At 41.2% G+C, this 25,452-nt stretch overlaps 2 protein-coding genes across 11 annotated transcripts in view; both read right to left on the bottom strand.

Annotated features, from left to right (window-relative positions):
- Nucleotides 1-5,216, bottom strand: part of afap1 (actin filament associated protein 1) — a 78,754-nt gene extending 73,538 nt beyond the window's left edge. The window contains exon 1 of the mRNA XM_047817414.1: nt 5,064-5,216. Coding sequence (XP_047673370.1) covers nt 5,064-5,085 — 22 coding nt within the window. The 5' untranslated portion in view covers nt 5,086-5,216. The remainder of the gene's footprint in view (nt 1-5,063) is intronic.
- Nucleotides 5,217-6,083: 867 nt separating this feature from the next.
- Nucleotides 6,084-25,452, bottom strand: part of ablim2 (actin binding LIM protein family, member 2) — a 95,993-nt gene continuing 76,624 nt past the window's right edge. For 8 of the 10 annotated variants that reach the window (XM_047817422.1, XM_047817428.1, XM_047817423.1 and 5 more), the window contains 8 exons: nt 23,666-23,719; nt 21,529-21,572; nt 20,463-20,568; nt 20,121-20,179; nt 16,666-16,717; nt 16,524-16,531; nt 15,583-15,663; nt 6,084-11,461 (listed from right to left, as the gene is read on the bottom strand). In XM_047817422.1, the coding sequence (XP_047673378.1) occupies nt 11,348-11,461; nt 15,583-15,663; nt 16,524-16,531; nt 16,666-16,717; nt 20,121-20,179; nt 20,463-20,568; nt 21,529-21,572; nt 23,666-23,719 (518 nt within the window). In that variant the 3' untranslated portion in view covers nt 6,084-11,347. The remainder of the gene's footprint in view (nt 11,462-15,582; nt 15,664-16,523; nt 16,532-16,665; nt 16,718-20,120; nt 20,180-20,462; nt 20,569-21,528; nt 21,573-23,665; nt 23,720-25,452) is intronic. The other 2 variants (XM_047817425.1, XM_047817429.1) reach the window with 1 other exon arrangement.

Below are 25,452 nucleotides of genomic sequence, written 5' to 3' on the forward strand. Positions count from 1 at the left end.
ACCATAATCACCATCATCATCACCACCATCACCATCATCATCACCATAATCACCATCATCATAATCACCACCATCATCATCTCCACCATCACCATCATCATCACCACCATCACCATCACCATAATCTCCTTCATCATAATCACCACCATCATCATCATCACCATAATCATCACCACCATCATCACCATAATCACCATCATCATAATCATCACCATAATCACCACCACCATCATCATCATCACCATCACCATAATCATCACCACCATCATCACCATAATCACCATCATCATAATCATCACCATAATCACCAGCATCATCATCACCATCACCACCATCATCATCACCACCATCACCATCACCACCATCATCATCACCATAATCACCATCATCATAATCATCACCATCACCATAATCACCATCACCATCATCATCACCACCATCACCATCATAATCATCACCATAATCATCACCACCATCATCATAATCATCACCATAATCACCACCATCACCATCATAATCACCACCATCACCATCATCATCACCACCATCATCATCACCTTCATCACCACCATCACCAAAACTGGAGCTTGTTTGTTATCAGCTCATGTATTGTGCTAAATCTCTCAGCGGGGGTTTTTCCCCAGTTGCCCAATGATGATGTCATCACAGCTGGCAGAAGTCGATATGTTTGGGAGAACGGAGCCAGCTGTCAGGCTATCTGCTTCCATCGAGATTAAATATCTCAGCACCAGGAACACTTTAGCACCCATAATCACGCGGGCAAAGTCACGGCATTGCGGCTAAATAAACCAGTGTGTAGGTTGTTCAGAGAGACGCCTGAAACGAGGCGTGTACGAGCACGATCGCGCATACAAGCACGGCCCTGTCTGGACCCGAAGCGCCGGAGACGGAGCGAGGACTCGTCCTGACGTCCCGCACGGGGCTTTCGGGCACATTTAACACGCTTTTTCTGTATGATTTACGACGCCACGTTTCGCTCCGCAACCCGCTGCTTTTCGGTGATGAATTTCTACCAGAGTGTGAGAGATATGTCAAGGAGCTGATATTAAAAAAGTTTAGTGAAATTTATAACCATGACCTCTGAAGTAAAATAAAAAGATTGAATTATTCAGAAAATAATTTCATACCATTTTACTGCGGTCTGTTTTAAATTTGAATCTAATCTGATCGAGAACCGAAACTTTAGACTTCTGAAAATCCTGCGATGAAAGCGTAGATTTTATTTACACGCATTAAAAATTAATTAAATTAAACGCACTACATATATTTGGCTCGTGTTTATTGTTTATTTATAATATTATTAATATATTTATTGCTGATTATCGCTGCTTTATTAACATCGGTATCAGTCAGTAGACATTTTAGAAACACTAAGTCAGTAGTTTAGCCTGAGTGCTGAGTTAGTGATATAAACATACTGAACCATGTGTACAGGTCCTACGTTGTTGTGATCGTATTTTACAGCACGGTGGAAACTTTTATCCTAAGTCAAAAGTTCTTCTGAAACATAAATCAGTTCTCTTCTCCTTCTTTGCTACAGGAATCTTGGGTTTTTGGGACACACCCCTAACAAATTCCCAACTGGCTATTGATCAAAGGTTCTCTCCTGGACCGAGCTGTGTCCAAACGCTTATCTCTGTTTTTCCACAAGATATCATATCCCTGGCGTGGGGGGGTGGGGGGGTGAACTTGGCCGGTCATGCTGGATTCCTTAAGATTATTTTGACCTGGTCAGACTGATGGTGTGTGACAGGTATGAAAGAGCAGGACACTGTCTCATTGTCTAAATGTCTCAGTGTCTAAATGTCTCATTGTCTAAATGTCTCAGTGTCTCAGTGTATCTGTTTTTCAGCGCTTCTGTGTCTCTGTGTTTCAGTGTCTCAGTTTCTCAATGTTTCAATGTTTCATGTTTCAGTGTTTTATGTCTCAGTGTTTCATTGTCTCAGTGTTTTATGTCTCAGTGTTTCATTGTCTCAGTGTTTCATTGTCTCCGTGTTTCAATGAATCGGTGTTTCATTGTCTCGGTGTTTCCATTGTCTCAGTGTCTCGGTTTCTCAGTGTTTTATGTCTGTGTCTCAGTGTTTTATGTCTCAGTGTTTTATGTCTCAGTTTCTCAGTGTCTCATTGTCTGTGTTTCAGTGAATCAATTTTTCAGTGTTTTATGTCTCACTGTTTCAGTTTTTTATGTCTCAGTGTTTCATTGTCTCAGTGTTTCATTGTCTCAGTGTCTCAGTGTTTTATGTCTCAGTGTTTTATGTCTCAGTTTCTCAGTGTCTCAATGTTTCATTGTCTGTGTTTCAGTGTCTCACTGTTTCAGTGTTTTATGTCTCAGTGTTTCATTGTCTCAATGTCTCAGTGTTTTATGTCTCAGTGTTTCATTGTCTCAATGTCTCAGTGTTTTATGTCTCAGTGTTTCAGTGTTTCAATGTCTCAGTGTTTCATTGTCTCAGTGTTACCATTGTCTCAGTGTCTTGGTTTCTCAGTGTTTCAGTGTCTCAGTGTTTTATGTCTCAGTGTTTCATTGTCTCAGTGTTTCATTGTCTCAGTGTTTCCATTGTCTCAGTGTATTGGTTTCTCAGTGTTTCAGTGTCTCAGTGTTTTATGTCTCAGTGTTTTATGTCTCAGTGTTTCATTGTCTCAGTGTTTCCATTGTCTCAGTGTATTGGTTTCTCAGTGTTTCAGTGTCTCAGTGTTTTATGTCTCAGTGTTTCATTGTCTCAGTGTTTCATTGTCTCAGTGTTTCAATGTATCGGTGTTTCATTGTCTCAGTCTTTCCATTGTCTCAGTGTCTCGGTTTCTCAGTGTTTTATGTCTCAGTTTCTCAGTGTCTCAGTGTTTCATTGTCTGTGTTTCAGTGTCTAACTGTTTCAGTGTTTTATGTCTCAGTGTTTCATTGTCTCAATGTCTCAGTGTTTTATGTCTCTGTGTTTCATTGTCTCAATGTCTCAGTGTTTTATGTCTCAGTGTTTCAGTGTCTCACAGTTTCAGTGTTTCAATGTCTCAGTGTTTCATTGTCTCAGTGTTTCCATTGTCTCAGTGTATTGGTTTCTCAGTATTTCAGTGTCTCGGTTTTTTATGTCTCAGTGTTTCAGTGTCTCAGTTTTTTATGTCTCAGTGTCTCGGTTTTTTTATGTCTCAGTGTCTCAAGTGTTTCAGTGTATCAAAGTCTCAGTGTTTCAGTGTCTCAGTGTTTTTATCCCTGATGTCAACACATTAGAGCTGAAAGTTTCTCAGAAATCCAGCAAACAGGAAGGAGCTCAGGGTGTGTCTCAGGTCAATTGTTCAATGAAGAAAGCAGCAGCATGAATTAGACCTGAAAAACTTCCTCTGGGAGATCCAAGAAGTGCTTACACACACACACACACACACACACACACACACACACACACACACACACACACACACACACACACACACAAATAAACACACATGCATCCAACCATTCGGCGTAAAAATAACTGCTGTAGCTTTTCCTTGCATTAACAATACAGCTACTGAAAAGCTTCTGAACTCGGGCCGAATTTACAATATAAGAATTTATCCCATAATAATAATAATAATAATAATAATAATAATAATAATAATAATAATAATAATAATAATAATAATAATAATCATGCTCTCATGTCCACAATGTTTGATTCATTTTTGTAAATCATTTAGTAAACACACCCTTGCTCCCTCCCTCCCTCCCTCCTTCTGTAGTGTGCCTTTTGTGGCTTGTCCCAATGTCCATCCCCCTACTGGGATAATCTCCTGTCTGATTGGGGTGTGTCCTCAAATCTGCCATCTGATCCCTCATTCACACATGGGGCCACGTCCTAAATCACACGCGACATCACATCAACAGTTACAGGGAACTTTCTCACTATTGTATTAGAACATTAGCATAAACATCCCCCATGTTCAATATACGCATGTAAATGAGACCAAGGCTACTCTGACTGCATGTTTTCACCACTGTCACTATACATGTTGTGTTATTTTTATCTTTATTCCACAACATCTTGCACAAATCCCTCACAATTTCTGTCTGTACAGATACAGGATTAAGTTAAATACATTTTTTTAAATACTATTATCCATCTTTTACTGCAGATTTACATACATGTTACACGCTTAGTTCTCCTTTACTGTACATACATGTTACACGCTTAGTTCTCCTTTACTGTACATACATGTTACACGCTTAGTTCTCCTTTACTGTACATACATGTTACACGCTTAGTTCTCCTTTACTGTACATACATGTTACACGCTTAGTTCTCCTTTACTGTACATACATGTTACACGCTTAGTTCTCCTTTATATCAGATATTACATATAATATACATCGCTTTATATGTTCGCCACATAGGGTATAACCATAGTGTTATAGAACAATACACCTGACAGACAGACAGACAGATAGATAGATAGATAGATAGATAGATAGATAGATAGATAGATAGACAGACAGACAGACAGACAGACAGACAGACAGACAGACAGACAGACAGATAGATAGATAGATAGATAGATAGATAGATAGATAGATAGATAGATAGATAGACAACAGACAGACAGACAGACAGACAGACAGATAGATAGATAGATAGATAGATAGATAACAGACAGACAGGTAGATAGATAGATAGATAGATAGATAGATAGATAGATAGATAGATAGATAGATAGATAGATAGATAGATAGATAGATAGATAGATTTGGTCACACAATATTGAGTGTGTTATTATAGTACTGCCTTGTAGACGCTCTCTGCTGCGCGTGCCCGTCGGACCGACCACGCGAGAGCTCGTGCACGCGCGTATGCCGCCTATTCATCACGTCCCGTCTCTTTGTGCTCGTGTCCTATCTAAAAAGTGCACAAACGGACCCGGAAGTGCACTAAGGACCAAGTTATAGGTGTGTGTGTGTACAATGTAAAGGCTACAGGATGTATAGTGTGTTTATTAGTGTAGTAAACACACCAGACGGTGTAAACTAACACATCCGTTATAACGTACACTTACAATGGCTCTATATGATTAATGGGCCTCACCTTTACCGCTGTTTCCCGTCATATCTTTGTTTTATTCCGGGTTTAAAACCTCAGAGAGATGATGAAGAAGATGATGAAGAAGATCCAGCTCCACTGTTACTGTCTGTTCTGTTACACATTCAAACTGCAGCTCGTGCAGGACAGCGTCCCACCTCCAGCTGTCAACACACAGCAAAGTGACAAGTGCACCGGCCAATCACAATGCGCTGTCCCACGTGGGCTGACCAATAGCAGAGATGTAGGGGCGGGATCTATTTAGTATTCCTCATCTTTTATCTAAGTCTCCATAAATATTGGCACCTCACCTGTCTATCTATCTATCTATCTATCTATCTATCTATCTATCTATCTGTTTTTTCATATCTGTCTGTCTGTCTGTCTGTCTGTCTATCTGCCTGTTTGTCTATCTATCTATCTATCTATCTATCTATCTATCTATCTATCTATCTATCTATCTATCTGCCTGCCTATCTATCTATCTATCTATCTATCTATCTATCTATCTATCTATCTGCCTATTTATCTGTCTGTCTGTCTGTCTATCTATCTATCTATCTATCTATCTATCTATCTATCTATCTATCTATCTATCTATCTATCTATCTATCTGCCTGCCTATCTATCTATCTATCTATCTATCTATCTATCTATCTATCTATCTATCTATCTATCTATCTATCTATCTGTCTATCTCTCTATCTACCTATCTATCTGCCTGTTTGTCTATCTATCTATCTATCTATCTATCTATCTATCTATCTATCTATCTATCTATCTATCTGTCTGTCTGTCTATCTATCTATCTATCTGCCTGTTTGTCTATCTATCTATCTATCTATCTATCTATCTATCTATCTATCTATCTATCTATCTATCTGTCTGTCTGTCTGTCTGTCTGTCTGTCTATCTATCTATCTATCTATCTATCTATCTATCTATCTATCTATCTATCTATCTACAGAATGTATTATCAAACCCTTTCCTGTTGTCTATCCCTCTGGAGTAAAGCACTGCACACAATCCAGCTGTATAACACATTTATTGAAAGATGAACATTAGTTTATTTTAATTCAGTCCAGCAAAGCAAATGAAAAGAAAAAGAACAATATAAAGGTTCCTGTAACAATATTGTATTAAACCTTAATATTTCTCAACCTGCTGCACAGCAACAACCACATCAAAATCACAGCATTGGCCTAACGACGTATCTGTGGTTATGCAATTGTTAGTTCATCAAACAAACAAACACAACACACACACACACACACACACACACACACACACACACACACACACACACACACACACACACACACACACAATTCCGAATTGTCTGATTGGCATCTCAGTGTCTGGAGCTTTCATGTTACATTCATTGTGTAAACCAACACAAAGACATGTTTATAAACCAGAAAAAAACAAAAAGGAAGGGGGAAAAAAAGAAAAAGAAAAAATCTGGATAATTTCAATCAGCACAAAAAATATGAATCATAATCAGTAATGTGGCTCCTCTGCTTTCAGTGACACTGTTTATTTGTAGGGCTCTGAGCCAAAATTTTACATTCACACAGTCCAAATAAAACAGATTATCATAAAAACTTCTGGGTCCTGATTTTCACCTTTTCTCTGTTTTATCAAGAGTAAAGAGACAGAGAAGCAGACTGAACATCTGTATTTGACTAATCTGGCCTGATGTGACTTGCGCAAACACACACACACACACACACACACACACACACACACACACACACACACACACACACACACACAAAACTCCAACAGATGTTCAAATAAAGCAAACTTTCCATGCAACCCAACACAGAACGGTCCATCATGGAACCTTTCCTGCACAAATGTATTCACAAAAATGACAAAAATATATACGCCCTACCCTGTTAGAGAAAACATTTGGCCATGACATGACAGATGAGGAGGATAGATATTATTAAAATAAAAATTAAATCAAAAATCGATGTCACTCAAAAACATATTTTTTGCCAAAAAGTATTGTGTATTCACTCACAACGTTACACAAACATGACATGACTTATTCTATTGCTTTGCAGTAAAATATATTAAAAAGTCTAGATGAGGATATTGAACGATTTAAAGGAGCAGTCTGTAATATTCAGAGCCCTCTGCTGCTTGAGTGGTGAACTGCCTTTTATGAAAAAAGAGGCACAAAGTACTGGTTCGGGTCTTATTTCAGGGACGAAAAAAGTTAAAAGAGCAAAATAATAATAATAATAATAATAATAATAATAATAATAATAATAATAATAATAATAAGTAATCATTATTATCTATTTTTAAAACACTTGGCCAGCTATGTTAATTAAAAATGTTAAATTAAAATGCCCCTCGCAAACTGCCTTTTAAGGGCAAAAAGGGGCGTGGCTGAGAAGTACATCTAATTCAACCAGCTAATTTCAGGGTCAGAAGAAAAGAAACACTAGTCTTGAAAAAAGCCTCGAAAGCCGAGATCGTTTTTAAAAGATACTATTGCAAATGTTATTTTTTGCTAACGTTAGCTCTAAAGAAATATGATGATTACAGGTCCAGACACATTTCTTACAACACGACAAACCGCACCTTTAAAAGACGATCCGTCTTTACAGGATTTAAACTTAACCACAAAGGCATTTGATAGAATGCAAGCTACAGTTTGCCATTTATTTTGACATAAACGCTCATGCATTTTTGGAAAGATTATTAGAGATCGTATTAAACAGTCCCTCGTTTCACACCCGCTTAAGGCTTTGTCGTAAACCAGATTCGTAAATGAATTTAAAGCGAAATTAACCACCCAGGTACGAAAGGATGCGTGAGAACAACACAGTCTGAACTTGTTATAATTTCATGTCAATTCATCAGCATCTCATGCTCTAAGTTAGATATTTTCATATTGCACATACACAGATTGAATCGGAAACAGAGGACGAATCATGAACCGCGTCTCAAATGCTTATTGGTTTATAGACTTATCTATTAATTAATTTATTTATATAAAAATGTTGTAAAGCTACAGTGGAAGGTAAACATGGCGTGTCTCTTTCTCCCATGATGAAGTTCAAGGAGTTTTGCAGCAATAAGAGAGTAAAAAACATTCCTCACGTGTGAAGCGAACGTTAGAGAATAAATCCGATCTGACATAATGCAAAGAAAGAAAAGAAAAGCTGCAGTGTTTAGCTTATTGATGCGTCCGTCTAACTCACAATCTCGTACATCACAATCTCGCAGTGAAGCTACTGGAACAGGAAGGAAGAAAGGAAGGAAAGAAACATGGTAGGGAGGAAGGAAAGAAAGACAGAAAGAGGGACAGAAGAGAGGGAGGATGGGGTGGAGGAAAGAAAGAAAGAGCAAAAGAAAGAAAGTGCATTGTTAGATGATGTCTGAGTCACTGAACTTATGCTTGTAAGCAGCTAATACACGTCAGTTAGTGTGATGAATATCTAACGGGAGGAGGAGTCCCAGAGGTGAAGGAGGAGGAGTCCCAGAGGTGAAGGAGGAGGAGTCCCAGAGGTAAAGGAGGAGGAGTCTAAGAGGTAAAGGAGGAGGAGTCCCAGACGTAAAAGAGGAGGAGTCCCAGAGGTGAAGGAGGAGGAGTCCAAGAGGTAAAGAAGGAGGAGTCCCAGATGTAAAAGAGGAGGTATCACGGGGAAGAGGAGGAGTCACAGAACAGGAAGAGGAGGAGTCCCAGAACATGAAGAGGAGGAGTCAGAGAGGTGAAGGAGGAGTCACATTGGTGAAGGAGGAGGAGTCACAGAGATGAAGGAGGAGTCCCAGAGGTAAAGGAGGAGGAGTCAGAGAGGTGAAGGAGGAGGAGTCAGAGAGGTGAAGGAGAAGGAGACAGAGAGGTGAAGGAGGAGTCCCATAGGTGAAGGAGGAGGAGTCACCGAGGTGAAGAAGGAGGAGTCAGAGAGGTGAAGGAGAAGGAGACAGAGAGGTGAAGGAGGAGTCCCATAGGTGAAGGAGGAGGAGTCACCGAGGTGAAGAAGGAGGAGTCAGAGAGGTGAAGGAGAAGGAGACAGAGAGGTGAAGGAGGAGTCCCATGGGTGAAGGAGGAGTCACAGAGGTGAAGAAGGAGGAGTCAGAGAGGTGAAGGAGGAGTCACAGAGGTGAAGAAGGAGGAGTCAGAGACGTGAAGAAGGAGGAGTCACAGACATGAAGGAAAAGGAGTCAGAGAGGTGGAGGAGGAGTCACATATAGTCACCACCATTAAACCGTCAGTAAAACCAGTGTATTTATTAATTAATTTTCTGGTGTCCTTTGTGCCTTTCTTTATTCCTCCTTCACGGAAAAACAAACCAGTGTTTTTTTTAAGATTTAACGCACGCAGCATTTTCATCATGTCCGTCATCACGTAGCCGCCATTTTCAGCTCTCTGGGAGCTTTTATGGAGTTTTGTAGGTTTTGTGGCTAATAATAAAACGGACATCTGTGCTGAGACGAGGCATTCGATTCTCCTTGTCAGTGGTCATTTACAGGATGTTATGAAGTCAGATTTCTTTTTATTTCTGTTAGCTAACAAGCTAGCCAGCTAACTAACACGCGAGTATGTCGATTGATTTAAAGGTTAGACTTCGAGTGCAGCTTTGATCGCCGTCGAGAAGACGACCGCGAGTGGATGAGCAGATAAACGGCGTTTCCTTTGGCTTTTACAGGTCGGAGGTCAGAAAATAGACGGCGAGTCAGGATCGTCGAGTCGAAGGCAACAGGAATTGGCGGCTTCTGAGTTTATGCTACATGTCCAAAGTTTTGTTGTTTTTTATCCCAGTTGACACTTTAATAAAAGTGACGCCACTTATTTAATCATTTCTCACTACAACTCAAATAAAAGGAAATAATTTGTGTGAGATTTTACTGAGGATCCAGGAGAAGGAAGGTGAGGATCCTAAGATCCGGATCAGAATTTTTTTTTTCCTCAAAACAAACTAAAAACCAATTCAGAGAGACATTCTTCAGTTCACCTTTAATCCTTTCTTTCTAATTCTAGAGAACTGTATTCAAGTTTAACTAACTGGATGTTAAAGGTGGGGTCTCCGTTGTTTGAAAGCCAATGTTGACATTTAAAATCACCAAAACAAACACGCCCCTAACCTAAATGGGTCCCACCTCTGTTTTGATAGCTCCGCCCACACACATACACCAGACAAGTATAACCCAAGTATAACCTAGGCAAGTATTATGGCGGAACCTGTTGGGGCAGCTGACCTAGGGTATATTTTTGTAACAGTAGTACTGTGTGTTTTACCATGGAAGGTTTAACTCTGTTTCACGCGGAAAGAGACGGTCGACACCTAGAACCCGAGGCAGAGCTAATGTTAGTGTACCGTCGCTGCCGATAACATAGAAAAAAGAAGACTTCGAGCTTGTGCGCGTGTTTCAGGCACAAAGACTTGCAGTAACACAAGTAAGTGTATTGATTGATTCTCTCTGAACGCTCTCTCCGCCACATATCGACAAGACACGCCCCTTTCTGCTCATTGGCTACACGTTTGTTTTGTTTTTGTTTTGTTTGGCGGCCCGATTCAGTTTTCTGAAGCGTTTCTCAAACGACGGAGACCGCACCTTTAACTAACGTCCGATAAATAGACTTAAGCTAGAATTACAAGACAAACTGGGAAAATATATTAAAACTCGTATGACTGCGTGTGTTAATCAGCATTTACTGAAGTTCAGTTAAAAAAAAGAAGGGAAATGAATAAGAGGCAAGGCTTCTTTCTTAAGTTTATCTGGAAATACGGCGGATTTCATCAGTCGATCGTCTGAAATTATTCCCGTTAGATAATTCTGTAACGATTGTGGCAGGAAAATGAAGAGAAAAAATGTACGATGAGGACTGGATAAAACGGGCATGAAGCGATTTCTATAGCAACCACACACACCTACAGACACACACACACACACACAGTGTATAGACCCTTATTGCGGTTATCTGAACTGTGCGAGAGATCAGGGATCATGATCTTTCTCCATCACAACAGATATAACATGGCATTCGCACAGAAAGAAGCGAGCATGGCTAACACTGAGGCCGCGACGTGACGGCGTATAGAACACACTCCTCCATCGAACGTGGCGCAGTGGAATGGAAGCGCGTACATGGAGATGAACGTAGATATATTTTATATTATAGATTTATATATTTCACTCTCTCTCATCTCTGCATATATACGTAGACGGATCGAAGAGAAACTCCCCGTCTATCTTCTTTCTCGGTTCGCTCAGGGGCGGAGTCATCGTGGTGGAGTCGATGGTGTTGGAGGACGTGGTGGTGGTGGTTAGAACAAGCAAGCTTTTTTCTTCAGATCGTTTTTCTTCCACAGAGCCAAGCGGTCGAACTGCGCGATGGTCATCCCGAACACCTGGAAGAACTCTTCTGGAGACAGGTGTCTCTGAAAGGGAACAAAAAAGAGAACCAACAACAAGGATGAGTCAGAGTGTGGGCGTGGCCTGTCTGATTTGATTTAAATCACACCTAATTTGAATAATTACTGTGAAACTGTGAAAAAAATCAAACCAGAAGAAGAGATAAGTGGAAATAATGTCTTATATATTATTCATATAGCAAATTTGTTATTAATTTATTTGTTATTGAATTATCTGCGGGGGGCACGGTGGCTTAGTGGGTAGCACGTTCGCCTCACACCTCTAGGGTCGGGGGTTCGATTCCCACCTCCGCCTTGTGTGTGTGGAGTTTGCATGTTCTCCCCGTGCCTCGGGGGTTTCCTCCGGGTACTCCGGTTTCCTCCCCCGGTCCAAAGACATGCATGGTAGGTTGACTGGCATCCCTGGAAAAATTGTCCGTAGTGTGTGAGTGTGTGAGTGAATGAGAGTGTGTGTGTGCCCTGTGATGGGTTGGCACTCCGTCCAGGGTGTATCCTGCCTCGATGCCCGATGACGCCGGAGATAGGCACAGGCTCCCCGTGACCCGAGAAGTTCGGATAAGCGGTAGAAGATGGATGAAAGAATGAATGAATTATCTGCTAATTTGCATTTATTGACTGATCAGTTATCGTGTTGAATGTACACTGCCACCTAGTGGACGGATGTTTCAAACGTCTCTTTAACACGTCACTCTTTTTATTACATTGTGTCTCTAATATTCTACTTAACATTTTCCCCAAATTTACATGAATAATCTGGTAAAACTACACAAAAGTCTCATCACGGGATTGAGCTAGTAACACATTCATCACAACAAATTCATTCATTCATTTATCTACATCCTGATGGGATAAATCCGCCGCGTGACCTCTTTAAATAACGGCTCGTCTCACGCTTTCACGTCGCTGAGGAAAAAAGTTCGGCTCTGTGCTTCATCACCCGAGCAGCTTCTGTTATCTTTCACAGCTTTCTTATCTTTTTTGCCCTTTTTAACTTTGTCCTGTAGTCGACCAGACGTTTGTCCCTCTGTATCAGACTTCAGGGTGTCGTATTTCCCCCTCGCTACGGCACACACTCCTGTGGTGTTCGGTGTTTAGTCTCCTGACTGTATCTACCGAGCAGTTTTTGTTCAGTGTCTCTGCGTCCTGGTTTTGGGGTAACAGTGAGGTGTAGAGCTATGCGAACCTAGGGGTAACAGTGAGGTGTAGAGCGATGAGAACCCGGGGGTAACAGTGAGGTGTAGAGCGATGAGAACCCGGGGGTAACAGTGAGGTGTAGAGTGATGAGAACCCGGGGGTAACAGTGAGGTGTAGAGCGATGAGAACCCGGGGGTAACAGTGAGGTGTAGAGCGTTGAGAACCCGGGGGTAACAGTGAGGTGTAGAGCGATGAGAACCCGGGGTAAGAGCAGTGCACATCCTGACCGCTGTCCACACCCAGCAGCCTCCAAAGAGTTACAGTGCCTTGCGAAAGTATTCGGCCCCCTTGAACTTTGCGACCTTTTGCCACATTTTAGGCTTCAAACATAAAGATATAAAACTGTAATTTTTTGTGAAGAATCAACAACAAGTGGGACACAATCATGAAGTGGAACGAAATTTATTGGATATTTAACTTTTTTTCAAAAACTGAAAAATTGGGCGTGCAAAATTATTCGGCCCCCTTTACTTTCAGTGCAGCAAACTCTCTGCAGAAGTTCAGTGAGGATCTCTGAATGATCCAATGTTGACCTAAATGACTAATGATGACAAACAGAATCCACCTGTGTGTAATCGAGTCTCCGTATAAATGCACCTGCACTGTGATGGTCTCAGAGGTCCGTTTAAAGCCCAGAGAGCATCATGAAGAACAAGGAACACACCAGGCAGGTCCGAGATACTGTCGTGGAAAAGTTTAAAGCCGGATTTGGATACAAAAAGATTTCCCAAGCTTGAAACATCCCAAGGAGCACTGTGCAAGCGATAATATTGAAATGGAAGGGGTATCAGACCACTGCAAATCTACCAAGACCTGGCCGTCCCTCTAAACTTTCGCTCATACAAGGAGAAGACTGACCAGAGATGCAGCCAAGAGGCCCATGATCACTCTGGATGAAGTGCAGAGATCTACAGCTGAGGTGGGAGACTCTGTCCATAGGACAACAATCAGTCGTATACTGCACAAATCTGGCCTTTATGGAAGAGTGGCAAGAAGAAAGCCATTTCGTTTAAAGTTTGCCACAAGCCACCTGGGAGACACACCAAACATGTGGAAGAAGGTGCTCTGGTCAGATGAAACCAAAATTGAACTTTTTGGCAACAATGCAAAACGTTATGTTTGGCGTAAAAGCAACACAGCTCATCACCCTGAACACACAACCCCCACTGTCAAACATGGTGGTGGCAGCATCATGGTTTGGGCCTGCTTTTCTTCAGCAGGGACAGGGAAGATGGTTAAAATTGATGGGAAGATGGATGGAGCCAAATACACGACCATTCTGGAAGAAAACCTGATGGAGTCTGCAAAAGACCTGAGACTGGGACGGAGATTTGTCTTCCAACAAGACAATGATCCAAAACATAAAGCAAAATCTACAATGGAATGGTTCAAAAATAAACATATCCAGGTGTTAGAATGGCCGAGTCAAAGTCCAGACCTAAATCCAATCGAGAATCTGTGGAAAGAACTGAAAACTGCTCTTTACAAACGCTCTCCATCCAACATGGGCAACAATTTCAGTCTCTCGATGTGCAAAACTGATAGAGACATACTATACCCCAAGCGACTTACAGCTGTAATCTCAGCAAAAGGTGGCGCTACAAAGTATTAACTTAAGGGGGCCGAATAATTTTGCACGCTTCGTTCCACTTCATGATTGTGTCCCACTTGTTGTTGATTCTTCACAAACAATTACAGTTTCATATCATTATGTTTGAAGCCTGAAATGTGGCAAAAGTTCACAAAGTTCAAGGGGGCCGAATACTTTCGCAACTCACTGTAATCACATCCTAATAAAGTCCGACCTCATGAGCAGACACTGGAGTTTTACTTAAAGCATCTGCATGCAGTAAAATTCGGCCTGGATTAAGGAGTGGAACAGACGATGACATGAAGCACAGTGATGACGATTACAGCAGACTGTCCACACGCCTCAACTCATAACTTACTGCAGACGTCCACTGTGTGTGTGTGTGTGTGTGTGTGTGTGTGTGTGTGTGTTTGGTTTGGTTTTATAGCTCTCTGTCTCCATGAACAATGACATTTGGGGACATTTGGCTGCTCCACACAAAGGAAAGTACTTTTTTCTTCGAAACATCCAGCTTTTATTAAAAAAAAAGCTGAAACAGCCAAAGAGACGTGAATTTATTTTTTATTGAACTACAGTAATGGACAAAATGGTAAAGTGTGTGTGTGTGTGTGTGTGTGTGTGTGTGTGTGTGTGTGTGTGTGTGTGTGTGTGTGTGTGTGTGTGTTTTCACGCTGTGGGTGAATACCAAAGACGTCAGGGTTACTGGATGTTCACAGGATTTGAGGCATCTTTTAGAGTTTTTTGTTAGAGTTTGTCAACTCGCTCCAGGCCGCAGGAGGTAGAATAACAGACGCCTGGGGCTTTTACGGACCTCTAGAAAGATGGTGAAATGACGAGGCTTTGGTAATTCTCATCAGGATATCGTCAGCATTTCTCCTGAGAGGATGACTGTATTCTCTCTGACCAGAACAAAAAAAAAAACGATCTGAACCGTTTTACACGACGTTGTTATTTTTCTTCTCCTTTTCAATTCACAGTACGTCCGGAAGAGGATGAGAAGGAGGATGAACCAAACAGAATCCCTCTCTCTCTTCGAGATAAACAAGTATTTTGTTTGGATGTCTTCTTTGTACCATATATTGAGAAGATATACTGTACCGTCTAATGCACTGACAATTACTGGCTATTATATATAAAAAAAAATAACAACCAGGAAACAGGAAGTAATGTCGATGACCAGAGATCGCTTCTCTTTAAATTTCCCGAATCGAAACCTATCCAGAAGCTTTATTACACGGTCTGATTACTGTGATCCTTTCGAGCCGACGGACAGACGCAGGAACATCAGGTGCCTGAGATGGAAGTGTTTATCTGTGTCTCTGCAGTGTGAGTGTGAGCGTACCTCCAGCCTGGTGCGGTCTATATCACGTGGCAGCTTCACTCTGACTCTGTGTGTCACCGCCAGCATGTCGTACGGATACACCTACACACACACACACACACACACACACACACACACACACACACACACACACACACACACACAATACTGTTTAATTCAACACTAATATCAACCCTTTGCTTCGACGTGCGTTAAAATGCCACAATGTAAAATTTATATGCATTTGTATAGCATTGTCTATCCATCTGTCTGTCTGTCTGTCTGTCTGTCTGTCTATCTATCTATCTATCTATCTGACTGTCTGTCTGTATGTCTATCTATCTATCTATCTATCTATCTATCTATCTATCTATCTATCTATCTATCTGACTGTCTGTCTATCTATCTGTCTATCTATCTATCTGTCTGTCTATCTATCTATCTATCTATCTGTCTGTCTGTCTATCTATCTATCTATCTATCTATCTATCTATCTATCTATCTGACTGTCTGTCTGTCTGTATGTCTATCTATCTATCTATCTATCTATCTATCTATCTATCTATCTATCTATCTATCTATCTATCTATCTGACTGTCTGTCTATCTATCTATCTGTCTGTCTGTCTATCTATCTATCTATCTATCTATCTATCTGTCTGTCTGTCTGTCTGTCTATCTATCTATCTATATATCTATCTATCTATCTATCTATCTATCTATCTATCTATCTATCTATCTATCTATCTATCTGACTGTCTGTCTGTCTGTCTGTCTGTCTGTCTGACTGTCTGTCTGTCTGTCTGTCTGTCTACCTTTTGCTTCGACGTGTGTTAAAATGCCACGATGTAAATTTTCTATGCATCTGTGTAGCATTTTAACAACATGACAATTTCCCCAGCAGTTTTTCAGAAACATTTCAGTTCCAGACATAAATAAAAGAATATAAAAAATCAAGCTCACCTTGTACTCTGGGAAAGGAAGAGAGGATTGAGAAGGAACAGAGGACGAGAGAGAGAAACAAAAGGCAGTCAATCTGACACGTAATTCACATAAACGAGCCGTATCATTACAAATAATCCACAGTATGTGATATTAATCGTACCTCTCATCGCACCCCAGGTGGAGTCGTGTTCATCCTCTCCGAGATCGGCTGCCTAGAGGGAAAAATCAATGAAAGAAATCAATTAAATGCAATAAAACAGACAGAGGGTGCCAATACTTTTTCAACACATGCTGTATTGGTCCTACACATCTGGAATGACTGCTCTAAAAAATTGTTTATATTTGAACGAATAAAATGTTGAAAAGGAAGGAGAATGAAATGTGTGGTTTAATGAGATGGAGTGTAAAGTGTGCGATGCTGCCACCTGGTGGACAACACGCAATACTTCCGTCACAACGTCGTGTGATGAACAAGAGCCAAAAAGTGTTTTATTCATTTTAAATGACAGCAATATGCCGATCGTTATAACAATTAATTAGTTCATGTTCGACCGATTAATCGATCGATTAACGTCGCTGTCGGGCGGAATCCCCGTATCTCCAAAACCGTTATTTTTCAGGAAATGAAAAAAATGCCGTATCTTATCTGCAATGCACAGGGTTTAGTCCGCGTTGCAGTGGATCGTCTTGCACTAAATTCCAGTCCTCAGACGAGCACCAGAACTAGCGGGTGTCAAGACATATTTAATTTTTTTATTTGCAAGCTTGTGAAATTTACATTTGGCGGTATGGCTCTGTTCTGAATTCCCCATCCTTTTCATGAGCTCCATGAAAGCTAGTCAAGGGAACAGCAGCAGCTTCGTGGGGGGACAATCTCCCATTTAACTGGGAAAGCAGCAAGACAAAATCCCCCCCATTTAGAACAGAGCCTGCATCAGTGACAACAGTATGACACCGATTAAGTTAAACACAAAGTTTCAAGGAGGAGGTAGGGGAGGAGGTGGGCTGCAGTAATGCAGAGGAAACAGCCAAGCAGACAGACTGAAAAAAGCATTTAAATAGGGCGCCCTGTTTGAAAGCGACCAATAGCGCGCTTAGGAATCAGATCAGCTGATGGGCGGGGTTAGAAAATTGACATCGGCTGATAGCCGAGCTTGACTATGTGGCCTGCCTGAACTGACGATGAACGCTATATTTACCTCAGAAGACGTGTCGATTCGTTGCGACTCTTCTTGAGGAGAAATATGCCGCGAAGCTCTCCTGTGGCGTGAAGAAGAGGTGGACAGTTGAAGTGTCCAATGGAGTTAAGAGATTTGCACTCAAGCTATTTTCAAGACTTTAGATTAGTTAATAACTATAACAATAACAGACCCACGTGGGGACGGACCGATAGCATCGATAAGTGAAAAAATACGAAATTGACAAAATTTGGACATAGGAGGTTTCCGCCCGACAGCGACGATAAGTAATGTCATCAAATGTAGAACACTTAAAGATCAGGTTCGTTCCTTTTCTCTCTGAGGTTATATAAAGCAGCTATAAAGAGTTGTGGTAGGTGTTGTGGTAGCCTAGTGGTTAAGGTGTCGGGCTACCAATCGGAAGGTTGTGAGTTCGATTCCTACGTCCACCAAACTGACACTGCTGGGCCCCTGAGCAAGACCCTTAATTGCTCAGTTGTATAAACTGAGAGTCTTTCCTTAACCAGCCACATCCGAAGATCTCCATCCGTCAGCCCATTTTCTGTAGCACTCATCCAACACGGGGTACGAGGCAGGGAGAAAACCAGAGAACCCTGAGGAAACCCCTGAAGCCATAGGGAGAACCTCTAGAACATTCTGAAGAGGTTTCCAAACCTCAACACTGGAGACCCCTTCTGTAAATGTACATAATGTACACCGTACAAGTCCCCGTGAAGGAGCCGTTACTACAGAAACGAAGCGACGTGCAGCGGTGTTGCTGTCTGAGAGAGCAGAAGTGTAATAAAGACCGACTCCGTGTCTCTGTCGATCTTATTTCCTCGATATTAATAAAGCAGCTTTGTCCTCTGTGAGCTGAATGCAGTCAAACATGATTCTGTAACATCGAGGAACTATCCTCATCTATCCTGATCCACATGTGTGACTAATGTACAGCGTCCTTGTCCTCACAGCTGGACGAGATTCATAACTAAAGATGAGTCATCACGACTGACACAAAGGGAACATGACTGAGGATGTTACACCCCAAACACACACATGGAGATAGAGAGAGAGAGAGAGAGAGAGAGAGAGATTGCAGACAGATGTAGAAGCTGGATATTTGTATATATACAGTAGATATCACATTTCACATTACACATTATGTCTCACCTCAAGACTCACATCTCATCTGTCTCACATCATTTTCCACATCTCACTTCATGTCTCACTTCTCATATCTCCCCTTATGTCTCACATCTCACCTGCCGCACATCCCACATCATGTCCCACCTCTCACACTTATGTCTCATAAATCACACTTCCCCTTATGTCTCCCACCTCATGTCTCCCACCTCATCTCATGTCTCATATCTCATGTCTCACAAATCACATCTTTTACCTCATGTCTCACCCCTCACATCTAACACCTCACCTCATGTCTCAGACCTCGCACCTCGCCTCATGTCTCACATCTTACATCTCACACCTCACCTCATGTCTCACCCCTCACACCTCACACCTCACCTCATGTCTCACACCTCGCACCTCACGTCTCACATCTTACATATCACACCTCACATCTCACACCTCACTTCATGTCTCACACCTCACATCTCACACCTCACCTCATGTCTCACACCTCACATTTCACACCTCACCTCATGTCTCACATCTCACACCTCACCTCATGTCTCACACCTCACACCTCACCTCATGTCTCACACCTCATACCTCACACTTCACCTCATGTCTCACACCTCACATCTCACACCTCACCTCATGTCTCACACCTCACCTCATGTCTCACACCTCACATCTCACACCTCACCTCATGTCTCACATCTCACACCTCACCTCATGTCTCACACCTCACATCTCACACCTCACCTCATGTCTCACACCTCACCTCATGTCTCACACCTCACCTCATGTCTCACACCTCACATCTCACACCTCACCTCATGTCTCACATCTCACACCTCACCTCATGTCTCACACCTCACATCTCACACCTCACCTCATGTCTCACATCTCACACCTCACCTCATGTCTCACACCTCACCTTATGTCTCACACCTCACATCTCACACCTCACCTCATGTCTCACACCTCACATCTCACACCTCACCTCATGTCTCACACCTCACATCTCACACCTCACCTCATGTCTCACACCTCACATCTCACACCTCACCTCATGTCTCACACCTCACATCTCACACCTCACCTCATGTCTCACACCTCACATCTCACACCTCACCTCATGTCTCACACCTCACCTCATGTCTCACACCTCACATCTCACCTCATGTCTCACATCTCACACCTCACATCTCACACCTCACATCTCACACCTCACCTCGTGTCTCACAAATCACCCCTCACTCCTCACACAGCAGGAGAAGAGATTGTATGACCATATGGAAGTGAGCTTTACCTTGTAGATGCCATTATGTCCGTAGCCTGGGAGTGAAGCAGACTTGTTGTAGGGGAAATCTGTAACAGATATGAGCATTGACTTTTTATATCAGACGTGTATGAGGAATCAAATCAGAGTCGCTGCGTCTCTACCATCGGACAGTTGGACATCACTGCGGATTAATTCTAACAAACAGCCAAAAGAAAACATATGTGAACTGGACAGAGTGTTAAACTAGGACTGTGAGTATTTTGGCCTCTTTCTGGCCATTAGACTGATTAATCTCACCTCACAGACACTGAACACTTGTTGGGTTTAAGATGCTAAAGCTAAAGGAAGAGCTGAACGCTGGTCACTCACTGGGCTGAGACATGTCTGTGGGCAGGCTGTGTGTGGACGTCCTGGGGTCCATGTCCGGGGACTGTCCATCACTCTCACTCTTTAGAAGCGTCCAACTCATCCTGGTCTACAGACACCCACAACACAGACATCAGAGCAGATTTAAACAATAAAAGTTTGGAAATATATATAGAGATTTTTTCATTTTGTCTTGAATATTGTACTAAATATTTGTACTTTAATATTTCAAGCTTTAATATTTCAAGAAAAATCCTGATATCACGATGAACAGTTCTGGTATTCGGAGTAAAAATATGTTTACATATTTAGTTGTTTTTTTTTTTAAACCGTGATATTATAAATAAAAACGTACATTTTTACACTAAAAATAATGTCATAATATTACAAATATATTACAGTCACGATATTTAGAGAATAAATTCGTAATAAATATCTCGAGAAATAATCGTAAATATTTGGAGAATAAAATCATAATATTCAGAGAACAAGTTGTAATATTTGTAAAAAACAAACAAACAAACAAACAAACAAACAAACAAATAAATAAAAAGGCGTATGATGATGAGAAAAAAAATCATGTCAAAAATGCTATTATTTCACATTCTTTTCTAATCTAAAACAGTTCTATTATTGACAGCAACTTAAAGTCACATCTTTGAAATAACTGATATGAATTTCAGAGTTTATTAGTTATTATTATTTGCTTTCGTCCCTTTTTGCTTTAAAGAGTTTGTGTAAAATGTAACGGACAAATCCGACATCACGTCGTCTGATCACACGCTACGACCGCGGAGATTAGACACGAGGATAGAATCGATCAAAACAATATAATATCATTTGTATATAATATCATTTGGATATGAAGCTATAAATCCTGAATATTAAATATAAAACATAATACAATATAATATTGAAATTAAATATAATCTAGTAAATATAATAAATTAAATAAATAAATAAAATTTTGTAATATGTATGCTTGTGTAACTAAATAATAATAATAATAATAATAATAATAATAATAATAATAATAATAATAATAATAATACACAACCAATTTTCATACCTTCCTGTCCACATCATCTCCGTCTTGCCAGGAAGTTCTGGATGCTGTTAAAAAGAAATATTTGAAATACACCAATCAGAATGTTCCAATAAATTAATAAATCAGTCTTGCGTTAAAACAGGAAACGCAGCATGCAACGTGCTTCACAATAAATTACGAGAAAATAAAATGAAATTAAAATGTCACCTAAGAATCATCTACAGCACCGATCTCCAAAAATCACAAAGGAAAACATAAAGACACATTTCAGGAGAAATAAAAAAGAAAAAAATACACAAAAAATAGAACATTTAAATTGTAGAAATGACTAAAAAATGCAATCGGATGAAATGAGCAAAACACCACAGGGATCTACACACAAGTCGTACAATCGGTCACACAGACGTCTTTCGCCGAGCGGCCGAAGCCGCTAGCATGAGTCACACGTAGAAACTAAAACACACTGTCCAAGATCACAGCACATCAGAACGAGAAAGAGAGATGATGGATGGATGAAGCAGTGAAAAGAAAAAAAAAGAACAAAAAAGACAAGAAAAATTTGATATAGCATGTTTCCATATCAGAGCCGACGGTTCGTCAGTTAAATAAATCAAATAACCTGCAGTTAAAGGTGCGGTCTCCGTCGTTTGAGAAACGCTTCAGAAAACTGAGTCGGGACGACAAACATAACAAAAACAAAACTAACATGTAGCCAATGAGCAGAAAGGGGCGGGGCTTGTTGATATGGGCGGAGAGAGTGTTCGGTGCGCATGTGTGACATTAGCAGAAAGCGGTTTTAACATCGACATGGAGGATAAAAACAAAGAAAGAAAGAGAAGAAAGACTTACGATAAGGACAAGAAGTAGGACGTGTTAATATAGGATCAGCTTTCCAGCGCTGGAGAGAACTGAAGGAGCAGGAAGTTGGCCACATATTCACAGGTTGGAGTTTCCCGAGTCAATAACTCCTGAGCTACTCCACCTCTTTTCTATCGTAGTAATGTAGAGAGGCAGCTACAACCGCGTTTTGTGTAGTAACAGCGTTTAGCTCAGGAGTTATCGACTCGGGAAACTCCGACCTGTGAATATGTGGCCGACTTTACTTAAGACGCCGAGGCGCTTTTTTCCTTCTCGATAGGTGAGTAACGTTGGTTTTGCTTTGTTACACAGAACTAATATATGCCTTTGTCCTTTACATCATTATGCTTGTGTGGCATTTTTGCTTGTTTGTTTATCTACAATCGTATTGTTCTTCCCTTCAGCTATGATAAAGACACGTTTCTGTCCGTTAGTCGCCTGGGTTACGTATGTATGTGTGGGCGGAGCTATCGATACAGGGGTGGGACCCGTTTGGGTTAGGGGCGTGTTTGTTTTGGTGATTTCAAATGTCAACATTGGATTTCAAACAATGGAGACCCCACCTTTAAAGTTCCTCGGACGTTCCGACTCATATACTGTAACTCATTACAAAAATAAAATTCTTAATCTGTGGAAACAGCTGTGAGCAGTTCTGACATCACAACTCATGCTCAACCAATCACAGCTCATATGCGAATCGTTAAACTAAAGGATGTCAACAAAACGTGAGAGGTGAACTGGCTAAGTGTTAGAGATGAAGAAAATCGGTTCGGTTGTTATCGGTTGCTTCCAAAACGTTTAGCTGCTAATCAAGAATTCAGAGAATAACAAAAATGACCAAAGTAAAAGAAATCCACGTGCTCTCGGGCGAGCTACGTAGAAACGTACGAGGAAACTCTTTGGTATATTCATGTCTATTTTTATAAATGAAACGTATTTATTAAACAGAGACGCATGCAAAGTTTATCATTTTATAGTTTGTTGAACGTCTGGAAAACGAGTCGAGTCGTGTTGTCATTTCACTCCTCTTAAAGACAAAAAATAATCATGTGAGCGAGCGTGAACTCGTTCGGTTATAGAAAATTCTGACCAATCAGGATCCAGGATCTGACGATGCTATATCTAGCACTTCAAGGCAAAATCTTTGGTAACAAACCGCAGCGCAGTCTGAAATGGAAACCCCAGGAAAACAAAACAAATTGTCACCCGTTACCATGGCGACAAGATACCATGATAGCACCGGCGTCATGCGACAGATCATGCTCAGAGAGATGGTTATACCATGCAGATTGGACTGTACCATGCTGTTTGTAGATAGGGGGTTTTCTATAGATATTATCTTTGGCTTTATTATCTGAAATGGAAGACAGAGAGAAAGCATGACAGGCGCAGAGATGTGTGAGAGAGAGAGAGAGAGAGAGAGAGAGAGAGAGAGAGAGAGAGAGAGAGAGAGAGAGAGAAGAAACCATGAAAAAAAGAAGCATGAGTTAGGAGTTACTGAAGGATGAGCTGAAGTCAGGAGAGCAGAAGAGCAGCGAAGAACATCTGTCGCTGTGTTAATGTGAAACTTCAGACGTCCTGGGATGCAGAAATGATCGCGATTAGCATGCGACAATGAAATATTCGCTAGCGTCGTCTTAGCTCATCCTTTAAACTGGTACACGGTAAGATTACAGTAAGGACAGATTAAAGGAACAGACAAAAATGTATTCTTTCTCGTCATGCACATGGAGTCATTCTGCTAAGTAAAAAAAAGGAAGCCGTCGTCGTTCCGCATCACACAGCGTAGCTCTGTTAGTCCTGAAACCCGCGGCATTGGACCACTTCCGCTCGGTAGTCCAACACCTTAACCACAAGTCTACCACTTCCCCTTCTCTCGATGGTATTCAAGATCCATCAAAGTCATAGGGCCTTTTTACACCCGGTCACTTCCTGTGTTGTCTCTGATCCATTAGCTCTCTGATTTGTTAAAACTGTCCCATTTACATCAGGCCACATAAACGCGTCTCGGCGAATCGGATATCGATCCGATCTTTCTACTCCCGCCCAAAATGCTAATATATTTTACCTCGTTTCCGTGGTAATTGAAACAGAACACACTTTGGTGTATGCGGTTTTCAGAACGCGATCGAAAAGACGATGAAAAAACTGGTTACGACGTTTATGCTACAAAAAACAGCGTTTACTGTTTGCTGCGTTTTCGCTGGCGGCAGCAGCGCGTTTTAAGTCCCGACGAGACGCCTGGGTGAAAGATCACCTGCGAGTGACGTAGTTCCGTTTGGGAGGAGTATAGCGCTGACGTATGTGGCTTGAACAACCACATTCATTTACACCTGTCCAGTTACATCTGTAACGCGTCCCAGACCACCTCCTGAAGGGGTTTGTACCATCGGGTTTATATCCGTCTCCAAAACGTTTCGGAGGGCATTTAGACCTGGTGTTTTTACCGTCGGGTAGATATCTGATCACAGAAAACACAGGAAGTGACCAGGTGTAAAAAGCCCCATAAATGATGTTCTTTATAAGCGAAGTGAGTAAAAGTCAATGAGATTATTTCCTGCCGTGATCCAAAACCCAGTGGAACACAGCGTGGTGTTACGGAGAAACCCCAAACTACCCTGAAGATAATGGAAAACGTTTTTTTTTAATACAAAATACAGCTTTACCTCTGACTCTGACTCTGGAGACTCCTTCCAGAAAACAGGTCCCTTACACAAAATTTCGGTAACATACAGCCTTGTCGGAAGGAGCCGTTACTATAGAAACGACGATGTGTGCATCGATGTTCTACAAAATGTATTAGCACCTTTTGACCAATCAGAATCCAGACTTCAACAGGACATGAAACGATGATACGGTATAAAGAACAGCAGAGGAATCCGAGCTTCTAATACAAGCTCGGTGATCGTTAAGAGAAGACGAGATCTGAGCCCATCTGAAAAGTTTCGAAGGAAATTTTCGGATGAATTATTGCTCGACTGCGATAATCGTATCCAGTCTGCTGAAGTAAACGAAACAGCGATTCGATTAAATAAAGGTTAACGAGCACTGAGAAAACACAGCCCCAAACAAAAGACACAGAAAATC

Source organism: Tachysurus fulvidraco, chromosome 8 (genome assembly GCF_022655615.1).
Source record: "Tachysurus fulvidraco isolate hzauxx_2018 chromosome 8, HZAU_PFXX_2.0, whole genome shotgun sequence".
Lineage (NCBI taxonomy): Eukaryota > Metazoa > Chordata > Actinopteri > Siluriformes > Bagridae > Tachysurus > Tachysurus fulvidraco.